The following is a 12,698-nucleotide window of genomic DNA, read 5'->3' on the forward strand; positions in this document are numbered from 1 at the left end:
CCCCACTGAGAACTGGGTTACCAGGCTTAGGCTTTCTAAGGGCTTTCTGTTTCCATGTGTACCAAAGTATTAATTTGGAAGTATGCCTTGGCCTAAGATATTTTTCCTCTTTTTTAGATGCTTGAAGCACACTGTACCAGGGCTTAATAGGCTGCTAAATCTGCACTTAACACCCCTCCTCTATTTAACATCCCCCAACATGTAGCATATGACTTCCAATGCTAGAACACCATCCTTCTACTTTCCTCCTAATTACAAATTTCCTGCCCAGCATGTTTCCATTAAGAAAGCTGGAATGATTAAGGTTGAAAACACTATAGAAATAGGTGATCGATAAGGAAGCTATTTTTACTAAAGAAACTTTAGGAAGATGAAGATGTCAATAGAAGATTAAATGTTGAAGCTTAAAATTGATCATAATATATCAATTCTACAAAATTCTTATGTATGTGTTGACCCCTGAAGATCCTAGTACTGTAGACAACAGTAAAAGGGAAGAAGGAGAAAGTAGAAGAGAAAGATCACCAAGGTCTGAAAGAATAATCTGAAGCTTTTTATCTAAATTCGTTCTTCCAAATTCAGAGGAGTAAGCACAGTCATGTTCTAGGCTGGAAGAGAAAGTGTGTAAATTGTCACTTTCCAAAGGTGACATTAGAGAAGGAAGAAAATTTAACTACTAATTTTTAAATAACTCTAGCCCTATAAATTTGACACTGTAACTTCAATTGTTGAAGCAAATGCTAAGGTATCTGTAAAGATGATCCTTCTATGAGTCATGAGCTGAATCATCCAAGGCTATGGTCATGGCCTCTGAAATGATGAGAGGCCATGTCACACACACACAAAAAGGCACCTGGTATGAACAGCTTTACAGGATGAAATGGATGTATTTCTACAATAAGAAATCTCACATCTTCTCTCTCTAACCAAGTCCTACAGCAGAGAATGTACACGCACACTCAAGGAAACATTCTCACCTTGACCACTTCTACAGAGGGCACTGTTGGGTTCCCCAATGCGCCTGGAAGAGGCCATACATTTTTCTAGAGTGGAAGCATTACTGCACACTCTTAGCTTTTCAATCCATTGACTTAAATAAATCTGGGCCAGTTTTTCAGTCCTTATATGTTATCACTATCCTAAACTCTGAAACAAATGGATTGTATTATACACGCCTAATACAGAGCATACCACGGAGAAAGTTGTTTTTCCTCCTCCTTTTCCTCCTTCTTAGTTTCGTATTGTCTAAAACCTGGCAATAAATGAATGGATCCTTGATATCTGAAAGTGAAATGTCTGTAGAATTTCCCACACTCACAAATTCACAAAAAACTTCTCTTATAGAAAAAAAAAAAAGAATGCTACTAACTCTTCATCAACTGACTCACTCCAGCGTACCAGCGCCTTAGCCTGTAGCAGTCATTTCTACTAGAGATCTTAGGTATATTTTCTCATTTAAGTTTCACAACAATCCTTTGAGACTGATATTATTAGCAGTACTATTTTGACTATTCGAAACTACTTCAAGCAACAGAACTTACGGATGGCTTGTGAAGAGTCAACAAAACATTAACTTTGTGAATGCTGACGGTCCATTATATCAAGGAGAATATGAGAAGGTGGTGTTGGTGTTGATTTCCCTTCCAATCAGCAGCAGAATCTGTCCCCAGAACTGGCTGCCTACCTTCCTTGGCCCTCTGTGCCGTGGATGCTGGTGTGCTCTGGGCACAGTACACCTCCCGGGTCTGGATCCCACCTCCACAAACGGGTCCCGTCATATGCCAGTGGGGGTCTTGCTGCTCGAGGAGGAGAGAGACTTGGCATTCTTTCCATTCAGAGGTCCTCCAGGAATATCTGTTTGGTTTGTTTAAAAGAAGAAGAAGAAGTAAGGAAAATACAATATTCTACAGGAAACTTAGGTCATCAACATCAAACGTACGTAATCGTCTCTCTTTCTAGTACCAAATCTTTGCCTATGGATAAAGACATTTACCAGCTTTGAATACTAAATCCCTTTTATTTCCTACAGCAAAATCACAGCAGCCTATCATGCTTATAGTACAGGCCCAGAGGAGCGAAGGAAGGAAATATGGATAAACAGTAGATATGTCTCAGCCTCAAAGCTCTAAGAGAGTACAGAATCAAGGGAAGGAGCTGGAAACCAATTGAGCCTAATACATAGCAGGTAAGCTTGTCATGGGGTTTCATTTTACAAACCTCTAGATGACTTTGTGTGAAAGTTGGCCTTTCTTTTTTAATTAGTAGGCCAGTGTATGAATGTCTGAACATATTAGTTTAAATGGACAGAGATTACCTCCAATTTTTCAACCTTCTTGATAGACGTACTTCTATCAGTTTGACTCCACTAAGATAAGGGTATACATATTAAAAATGAGTTCACAATGTGCCACTATATTTAATTGACAATTACTTTTTTATTTCTTACATAAACAGACATGCCATAGTTATACTGATTTAGAATATGTCTTCCAGGTTTACAACTGGTTGAGATACCCACTGATAGACACACACACGCACACACACAAATAAAAGGAAAAAAACACAGTGAAGTTTGTACATAACTTACAGAAAACACAACAACCATAACAACACTACACTCATACCTGGAGAATGATTGCAGACAGAATTTCCTTTTGTGGCTTATTACAGCATTCCTCAAGCCCACAGCATTAACATAACCCTACAGCATTTCCATAAATACCAGAAGACTCATTAGCTTCTAAACAGTAAACCAAACCTAAGAACATTCTCATATCCGCTGTCCCATTTCAGATTTAAGGGAAGTTTTCTCAGTTATGTGATTGTTTAAAAGAAAAAGTAGCAATAAAAATAAACATGTGTCCCCAAGGCCCTGGCCTTAGAGAAACCAGAGTAAAAATGAAATCAAGTAACAGACATCAAAATCAGGAAGCAAATCTCTAAGAAACCTAAGAGTGAGCAAAGCCTCTCACAAGGAGTGTCATCATTCTAAAAAGCTTGAAAGCTGAGGATCGACAGTCTTGTGAAAAGCCCATTGTAGAAAAAGAATTTGGACAATCCTGTGGGGTTTGTTGTAATAATTCTTCTCCCTCTGCCTCACTATTTGATCTTCACAGGGTTTTCCAAGTGAAAATCAGTCACCGGGCTGGGCAAGAGTCTGAAATGTAGAGTTCAGGTCCTGTTTATTACTAGGGGAATATAGACAATAATGTGTTTCTAATTCCTGGGCATGAGATCGAGAAAAGTCCAGGTCTTCCCAGAGACGGTCCTTCTCCAGAGGTGATGCTCCAAAGCCCTTTCTCCTCACTAGACAGAGTTGTCTCCCTTGGCTTCATGGTGACCCAGGCAGAAGGCCTGTCTCTTGTGTCTCTGAGTCTCAGGGTACAGGTAGCTCGTTTGTCTCTGGACTCCAGGGCAAGGCACAGTGAGGCAGGGGTGGGTTATTGGATGGTTATCACATTCTCATTTCAAACCCTCTTCCTCCAATGATTCCCTAAAAGAAGAGCTCTCTGTCTATTAAGGAGGTCAGATATAGCCCTGACTCCAAGGCTCCTATGATATAGTGAGCACATAAGGCAGGCAAAAAGGGGCAGTGCGGTATAGACAGCAAGCAGACCACCAACCGACGTGGTCTGAATCTGAGCCTTGCCACTTACTAGTCATGTGACTTTCACTGAGTTCTATTTTGTAAAATAGGGATAATAATACCAAATGTGAATCAAGGAGTATAATAAATGTTCAATAAATGTTCATTCCTTTTTTTCTTGCATCCTTCTACACCTGCCTTTTGTCCCCTGCTGATACAGAAAACACACACACACACCCCCAACACTGTACTCATAAGAACTTAATTGATTTCATCCAAAGTCCTAATATTAAGGATCCAGGAATGCCATGGTCTAACTTCCAAGAACCTAAGTTCAGCAAAGAGCATAAAAGAAACTTAGAGAGTTTAGAATTATAGCAAGTCACAGTAATCTGTTCACTTGTTTGAAAGGAATGGGCCATGCTGTATAAATTGCTTTTTCAATTAATTTATCATGACCCTATAAGAATTAGCAATGGAGGAATTTGGGAAGTCATTATGGAGAAAAATGAAAAGGAAAATTTAATAACTATATCTATCTATCTATCTATCTATATACAGTCTTATATATAATGTAACAAAAACCCTGTTGCTAGCTTATTAGCCAAAAACACCCAAATTCTATTCATTGGCAAACAACGAATTCTCTAAAGATAAAGAAGACATTTGTCACTACCGCTATTGTTTACTACCTCAGAGAAAATACCAAGCCAGAAAGAGGCAAAGGAAAAAACACACCAGTGAAGGGCTTCTAAATTCCTTTTTAAAATGCAGGTCCTTTCATAGTCTGTCTTTTTTTTCTTTATTTTTTTTCAAATGCACTATCTATGTTTAATCAAAATCACCCAGAAGCCATGAAAACTGAACAGTCTGAATTCCACCAACCTGGGAAAGTGTCTCTAGGATCTGACAGAATAAGAAATCAAAGGAGACCGCTCAGCTAAACGTTGCTTGTTATCTCCTTTAGTAGTCGTTACAGGGATAGTCCTCCAGGCTCCGGACAACTTGGCTTTCTGACTGCCAGGGGCACCCTCTTTAATGGCTAAGTCCACGTCAAAGATCAGGCCTTTCCACCCACTCTCTCTCAACTCTGATGCCTTTCAACCCAGCCTCACTTTGTCCTTCTGCTTTGGAGGGAAACGGGGGGCATTTCAAAGCCCAGCGTCCTGCCCTTTGTGGGTGCGCAGCATTCTGAAACCAAGTGTAGAAATGCCTCAAGTAAATGGCCATGACATGAAAACAATTAGTTGATCCTCATAGCCCCTTACGAACGTGACCTAAGATCCCTTTGTCTTGTCACACACCCCAGCTGAACAGGATAGACAAAGCATTCATTTATTCAGGCTTCTAGGGTATCAGGACAAATCCCCCAAGGAATAATAACATCCAAATTGTTCTGCATGCTTACTCAGTGCCAGGCACTGCACTAACAAATCTAGGTGCATGACTTCATGTCATCCTCCCAACAAGCCTATGAAAAAAATATCACTTCCTCTTTTACAGATGGGAGAATTGGCATAAAGAATAAGACATTTGCCAAGGTCACATAATTAAGTAAGTGAAAGAGCAGGATGCAAAGACAAGTATATCTGATTCTAAAGCACATCTTCTTAATGAAATGATTCTCTGGTAGATTAAAACGGTGAATGGTAAACTCATGTAACTTGGTCTGCAGATATAAAAAGCAAGTCCGTAGATGACAGGTAGCTACCTGCCCAGCCGTGATGAAGACAAATAAATGTTGGTCTTGGTCTGAGGAATTGCTTTCTGGGATGAAGCAAAAAAGTATCATCAGTTGATGACAATGATACTGTCACTGACAACTGACCAGTAATATTTTACAGTGCCAGTATAATATTCCTTCCAGTCTCAAACACAAAGACAGTTTGAGAATATCACACAGCCAATCACTTTATAATTTGAACGCTGTGTGTGGTCACATAGGGTCAGATTTTTAGCACTTTCAGGAGATAAGTACAAGTTAAAAAGAGAAACAAAATATAAGCCAAATAAAGGAATCTCTAATTGTAAAAATTCAACTTTCCACCAAATGGTGCAATGACACTTTATTTGAAGAGTAATGCTTTTTCAAGGCCCTGAAGTCAAATTCTCCATTTTGCTCCCTGGTCACTGTGAATGTTAGGTAAACCTGCCATCATCTGTTCATGTAAAAATGACTCCAATGTCCCCACCATTAGTGACAGAGAACACTATCAGCCACTCATATACTGAATACACAGGGGAAACAACTTGTGAAAGAATATCTCAGTTAATGTAAAGGTGTGTATGAGAGATGGATGGCAGAAGGAACCAAAAAGCAGGACTCCCTAGCTCCCTAGGAACAAAAATAAGCCTGCCCAAGAGTAAGCAAATCATTTACTCAACCATGTGTTCATTCCTCCTTTCTTTCAAGAACTAAATCTTGAGCTCCAACTGTGTGCCAAGTATGATTTCTGACAATAGAAATGCATAGCAGTGAGCAGGACAAAGTCCCTGACCTTGGGAAGATGACCTTCTAGTGGGGCAGACAGACAGAAATGAACCAATACATAACACGGCATCAGTCACATGTCCATCAGAGAGAAATGGAGGAGGAGAGCTATTTCAGTGCCACGACCAGGAAAGTCTGCAGAATCCGGAATAAAATGAAACAGTGGGCATAAGAAAAGGTGGACAGGGAGAATTCTAGGCAGAAAGAAGAGCATGTTCAAAGGTCCCAGGGAAGGACAGTGCTTGGCACTTTCTAGGAAAGCACAGAGGCCAGTGTGGTTGGGATAGGCAGCTCAAGGCAGGAGGGAGAGGGAGTGAGAGACAGTCGGGGCCCAGGCTACAGAGAGCCAGGTGGGCTGAGGAAGGGCTGTGAGTGTTACTCCAAATGTGCTGGGAAATCACTGCCAAGTTTTGAGGAAGGCAATCATATCATGATGACATTTAAATTTTTAAGAATCATCCTGGCCACTGATTAAAGAATAGACTATAGGGGAGTAGAAGAAGGGAGATGAATTTGGAGGCCTTTGCCAGTCCAGGAGACATGATGTCAGGCCTTTAACTGGGGCAGTCACAGTGAATGTGATGAGAAGTGATAAGATTCTGGATACACTGTGAAGGTGGAGACAGCCTTCTCATGGATTATATGTGGACAGGAGATAAAGAGAGAAGTGAAGAATGATTCCAAATTGCTTTTGGCCCAAGTACTAGCAGCTCAATTGCTTGGCACTGAATTCTTACCTGAGACAGCCCAGGAAAGGGGACAAGAACTCAGACATCAGGGCAACCATGTATTATGACTGTGAAATTCAGTTTTTCTTCATTTACCTTCTAGAATCTGCTTTCTGAAGCTTTCTCCCACACCTGTAACTCACTGCCCGATTTCTTCATATGTACCCCATAATTTAAGTCTATTCTTAGGAAATGATCAATAAATGTATTCACAAGATACATATTAAAAGTTAATATTAAATATTTTATCATTCTAAAAAGGTATATGCAGTTTAAAAGAAGAAACCAAGATTAAGCCAAAAAAAGAAATTTCTAATGGTGGGAATACATATTCCCATGAAGAGATAGAGGAGACAAATTCTGGATTAGGAAAAGCTACTCGAGGGCCAGAAATTCAATCGCCCAGGTAGCCAGCTTGTCTTCCTGAGAGTGATGTTGTCTAACCCAAGGAATCCTGTATTCAAACCATTCTCTAAATTGATGGGCGGAGGGCAGAAGGAATGAGGAATGAATGCATTGTTCTGAAGCAAGGAATAGAGATATCCTAAATTAGCAAAGCCAAAATTAGAAAAGTAGGCACATTTAGTGATTATTTTTAAAAGACTTCCATCCTACTAAGGTGACATAAAGTGATTCTAATAGCAGTAGGACGGCAGGACCATCAGAGTTTTATAGCAACCCCTGCCCTTTAGAATGCATGCTTTGTCACTTTCAGAACGCTTAGAATTGCTTACAAAATGTGAATTTCTTTTCTCCTTCTTCTAAAGGCTTAGATTTAAAGCAAAGCAACATGGAATAGAATCTTAAGTGATTTAATGATGACAGACTGAAAGAATAATTGCATTAGTGAATGGTCCTGTTTTGACTAAGCACATATAGATTTGCAAACACTCTTGGAATTGAAACCCTAGTGCAAGGTATTCAAATTAAATGCGCGTATATTAAAAATCAGTGTCTGCAGCAAGACTAATTTATGATAATATCTGTTGTCCTTTTAAAGTTGTAAATTCATTTAGAAAAGAATTAACTGGTCATTTTTTGCTGAACAGACGACCAAAATAAAGGGAGCCAATCAAGCTTTATACATCTTACGCTCTAGTAATCTTTTATTGAATAGAGTGGGACTATTGATTATGGAAAGCTACTCTGAAGTGCAAAGCTCTTTGGCAGATGGCTTTGCTAGGCAAACTCCACATATGTATTATTAATAGATTTCTATCCCTATGCACAGCACTTAGTAGTACATTAACTTTCTTACACTAACAGGGGAACAGATCTTCCATCCAGGAGAGCTGAAAGTGGCACAATGGGAACTCATGAAACAATATGCACCAGTAAAAGCTGGACTCAGTAAAAAGGCATCAGTCTCCTTCTGCTGAAACAATTTACAGATTCTTTGAAACTGTCGTTTCTTTCCTGAAACAGATTCTCCTGAGGGTTCCAGGTCATGACTCCTTTACCCCTCAAATCCTACAAAGAGCTGCTTAATTAAAACAATTTTAAAAAATGCTTCCTTAAAGAACCCATTAATTCATTTAACAACCATTTATTGAGCTTCTATTATGTGCAGGGTGTTAGGTGCTGCGGTAGACGATCAATTGAAAAGATACATTAGAGATGGTAGGTGACGTGTGTGCCATTCTTTTCCAGAAGGCAAACTTACATATTCAGATTGTGATCTCATTACTCATCCTTCTCGAAGCTACTCTTATAACCAATGAAAACAGAAACTTCTTATTTGGAAAACCAGACACACTTAGCAAAAGCAAGGCCGCCATTGGGGACAAAGTCACATCAAGCTCTGTGTGTTTATTCCTTCCCTGGGTCGGCATCCTTACGTAATCTCCTTGATGATGCCAATTTTAGATGCTCTTTATAAGAAATGACTTTGAATCCTGCACACACATAATATAATAAGTATCAGCCTGGAATAAAGTACCCTGTGCATAATATTGTTCTGGATCTGCCCCACATTTAATGATTCATCCTTTGTCTGCTGAGCATTTACTCCGAGCCAGGCAATTTTATAGGTGCTACCCGCTCTAAAGTAGAGGAGAAAAATGCATTAACAAAAAATCCAGAAACGTATGTTTAGAATGATGTGCGGCAACATTACTAACTATGAAACACTCTTAAAGAACATGGTTATCGGTTCAAGATGCTCTAGTTTTTAATGAGTATATTACACAGGATTCTGAAGATGAATAAACTAAGTGAACACAGACTAAAATTTCCTGAATTCTCCAGCAATCAGCACAGTGACAGTCTGAAGCAGGTGTTGAACAAACATCTCTTTCAAGACATGTCAACGCTGTTCCAGCACTCACTTCGTTCCAACGGGCAGAGGAAGCCAACTACCAAGCCAAGTTTTACTCACCATCCCTTCTGCTGGCACCATTCCTGGCTTCAACACTCATCTAAAAAATCCATCAACTAATCCCCAGAGTTTTCTCAAGGAAAACTTGAGAAAATTTTAGATTTTAGAAAATCTAAAATGGGGTTCAGTGCCTTAAAGAGATGGTAGGAAAAAACAGGCTGGTCATAGAGGCTTGTTTTAGAAGCACATCGAAGTGGGATGCAGGAGACCCAGATAGATCTCTCAGTATGAGTCTGCACAGACAGACCTTTTGCGAAGAATCTCTAGTTCACCCATAATAAACTCATACGTACCAGAGATAAGGAGGGACAAATTATGAGACCCCATCTATTCAGTGCCAGACTGGAGTGTTGAAGCAATGTTTAGGAAATTGGCTTTTCTGTGCAGTAATATCACACAGTCTATGTAATACTATCAGCCATGCAGCTTCTGCCTTGAGATCGTCTTTAAAGTTTTACTCTATGTTGGTCTTTATAACAGCACTGTCTGATATTCAATTTTAAACTCTAAATGATCATTTAAGAAGTAGAACAGCCATTTTGGTGTGAAAGCCTCCTGGTGAGGTGGTGGAAGTTGCTGGTAGGTCATCTGAGGTGTCGCTTCCAAGAAAGATGTTGACGTTTTTCAGTATTCTCGTGTGTTACAGTGTCTTCAGCCAAAACAGGCTCTCTGCTTAGGCACGAAGGATCTGGAGTCATAGCTGTTCCAGCATCAAGTCATGTCTCAGCTACCTGTGTCCTCTGCCTTTCCTTATGCTATCCAGTAAACAGGGCCACCTTATCATTTATGGTCTTAGAATGCTTTTCACCTCCCTCTTAGTTGAGATGGAGGATCTAATGCTTTAGATGTTAATTAGGACAAAAGAAAGAACGCAAGTGCCAAGGCATCTTAGAAAGCACATATCTTTCAGTGTTTTCAGGCAGAGAGTAACGTAATGCCTAAAGCCATGATGACAATGATAAGAGGTCAACACACCAAGAGAAAAGGTAGCCAGTGACAAGTAGATTTGTCCCATCTCTCTCATTTCTATCCCAACCCCATAATGTACAGTGTGAGTTCAGCGTGTTGGAGGGGGGAGCACAAAATTTCAAGTAGACTGTATAATACTGAAGAAAGGAGTTTCATGGAGTCTATACATATCTTGGTCAAATAGCATACTTTTGAGGTGAGCTTAAGGCTACACAATGCTAACTCCCTTATACAGTTGACTCTTGGACAATGTGGGGTTAGGGGTGATAATCCTCCAGGCAGTCAGAAAATCTGCTACAACTGATAGTCACCCTTTGCATCCATGGTTCTGCGTCTATGGATTCAACCAACCTCAGATCATGTGATGTTGTAGCATTTACTATTCAAAACTATCCGCCTCTAAGAGAACCTGTGCAGTTCAAACCACTGCCGTTCAAGGATCAACTGTAGTTCTAAAATTTCCCCAGTTAGCTTAACATAGGCTGGCCCCTGTCTCCTTTCGGGTTAACTTATGCTAGCTGCCCTGAGGCGCTTCCAAAGTGTTCGCTCTCAGGGAGCTCCTCGAGAAGGGGTTCCTCATGGTCACATTTCCTTTCATGTAATCATGCCTTAGGGCTTGGCACACATTTTGTTCACAGTGAAAATGCTGACCAGTGGAGTCCAGCTGGTGAGATGAGTAGTCCCCAAGCTACGCAACTAAAAACCGTTGTGAGCATTATGAACATGCAGGAACCAGAGCACATCTCTAGCTTATCTCTTCTTGGAATATTCTTCCTCTAATCAGATGAAAGGCTAATTTCCTCACTTCCTTCAAGTCCTCCCCACAGATCCTGCTAGTTCAAATGAGGCTTCTCTAAGGACAGTCTCTTTAATTCTGTAACCTGAGCTGATCCCCCATCACAGCACCCCAGAAGCCTCTATCTTTACCCTGCTCCAATGCTTCATTTTTTCCATATCTTGTACACAAAGTATATAGTTTATTTTATTTATTTTATTTATTTGGTATATCTTCACTAAAATTTAGGTCCCACAAGGGGGAGGGAACTTTGTCTAATGTGTCCTCTGAGGTATCGGAAACACTTAACATACTGCTTGGCACATAGGAAGAGCTCAGAGTATATTTATTGAGGAAAGGAACACATCTCCTATAGCAAATATGGTGGAAGGGTAAAAGCCAAACCACATTCTAAGAGGGACATTTCCCTGCTGGGGAGAAGGATGGTGAATTAAATTGCTTGATGCATATGAAGTGCTCATGAATTCTGGGAAAGGAAAAATGGACATTTTTGTTCCCTAAGAGATTTTTGTTTCCATTTCCCTTGTTCACAATGAATTTTAATCACTGGTGTCCAAGTAGAAACAAAAGTTAGCACACGGCCTTTATGCTTTCCTGTGGTAGAGGCCACAGCTCGGATTTCAGACAAATAAGAATGTCAGCCAATGTTAATTTTGTTGCTATTATTTATACATGCTCTTTTCCACCACAAAGTGGAATCATTAGCTAACACGTCAGTCTCCCTAGGAAACACTGGTTGGTATTCAGTGAATTTTCGAAGACTCCTATTTCCTACAAATTCACTATTTGAGAAGGCTTTTAGAAAATGTCATACTCAGTAACATTTCCAAACAGCAGAACTAGAGGCCCAGGTTCATCTCCAATGAACTCTGTCAGGCCCTGTTTTCAGATGTTAAGGTTCAATCAAATGAAAAATACAGAAATTAATCTTGGGTACATCTTGAAGTATTACCATTCCACGGTATATTGTTGGAAAAAAATGATACATATGAATACATGTATATGTGTGTCTATACCCTTATCTGGGTGTGTGTCTTCACTATGATTATCATTAGGGTCAGTGTGATGTGTTGGAAAGAGCACTGACCTTGAAGTCAAATGGACTTTAATTTGAATCCGAACAGCACCGATTTACATCCCTTTCACTCTCAAAAATGTTCTATTTGGATAATACATTCTATGTTATTCTAAATAATCTTTATACAATCTCTGATATAGTTATTGGCCAACAGTAGATGCTCAATAAAAGGTAGTCATTCTTGAACAAAAGGTTATCCAACTCAACTTTCTCAACATCGTCAAGGAGGCACCACTCTGATGATTCCAAGAGAATCGTAATAGTTATTAACAAAGAAAAGAGAAGAAAAAAAATAGGCGGGGCTTCCCTGATGGCACAGTGGTTGAGAGTCCGCCTGCCGATGCAGGGGACACGGGTTCGAGCCCTGGTCTGGGAAGATCCCACATGCCGCGGAACAACTAGGCTCGTGAGCCACAACTACTAAGCCTGCGCGTCTGGCGCCTGTGCTCCACAACAAGACAGGCCGCGATAGTGAGAGGCCCGTGCACCGCGATGAAGAGTGGCCCCTGCTTGCCGCAACTAGAGAAAGCCCTCTCACAGAAATGAAGACCCAACACAGCCAAAAATAAATAAATAAATAATAAAAAAATAAAGGAATTCCTTAAAAAAAAAAATTTAAAAAAAATAGGCGGATGTCTATAAATCAAAAAACTGTTAAAAATATCAGGAAGAG

At 40.0% G+C, this 12,698-nt stretch overlaps 1 protein-coding gene across 1 annotated transcript in view; it reads right to left on the reverse strand.

Moving 5' to 3' along the window:
- THSD7B (thrombospondin type 1 domain containing 7B) overlaps positions 1-12,698 on the reverse strand; it is a 765,597-nt gene that overhangs the window by 531,541 nt on the left and 221,358 nt on the right. Inside the window, exon 4 of the mRNA XM_027132057.1 lies at positions 1,685-1,854. Coding sequence (XP_026987858.1) covers positions 1,685-1,854 — 170 coding nt within the window. The remainder of the gene's footprint in view (positions 1-1,684; positions 1,855-12,698) is intronic.

The sequence above is a fragment of the Aethalodelphis obliquidens genome, unplaced genomic scaffold (genome assembly GCF_003676395.1).
Source record: "Aethalodelphis obliquidens isolate GAN/ISIS:26980383/991018 unplaced genomic scaffold, ASM367639v1 scaffold2, whole genome shotgun sequence".
Classification (NCBI taxonomy): Eukaryota; Metazoa; Chordata; class Mammalia; order Artiodactyla; family Delphinidae; genus Aethalodelphis; species Aethalodelphis obliquidens.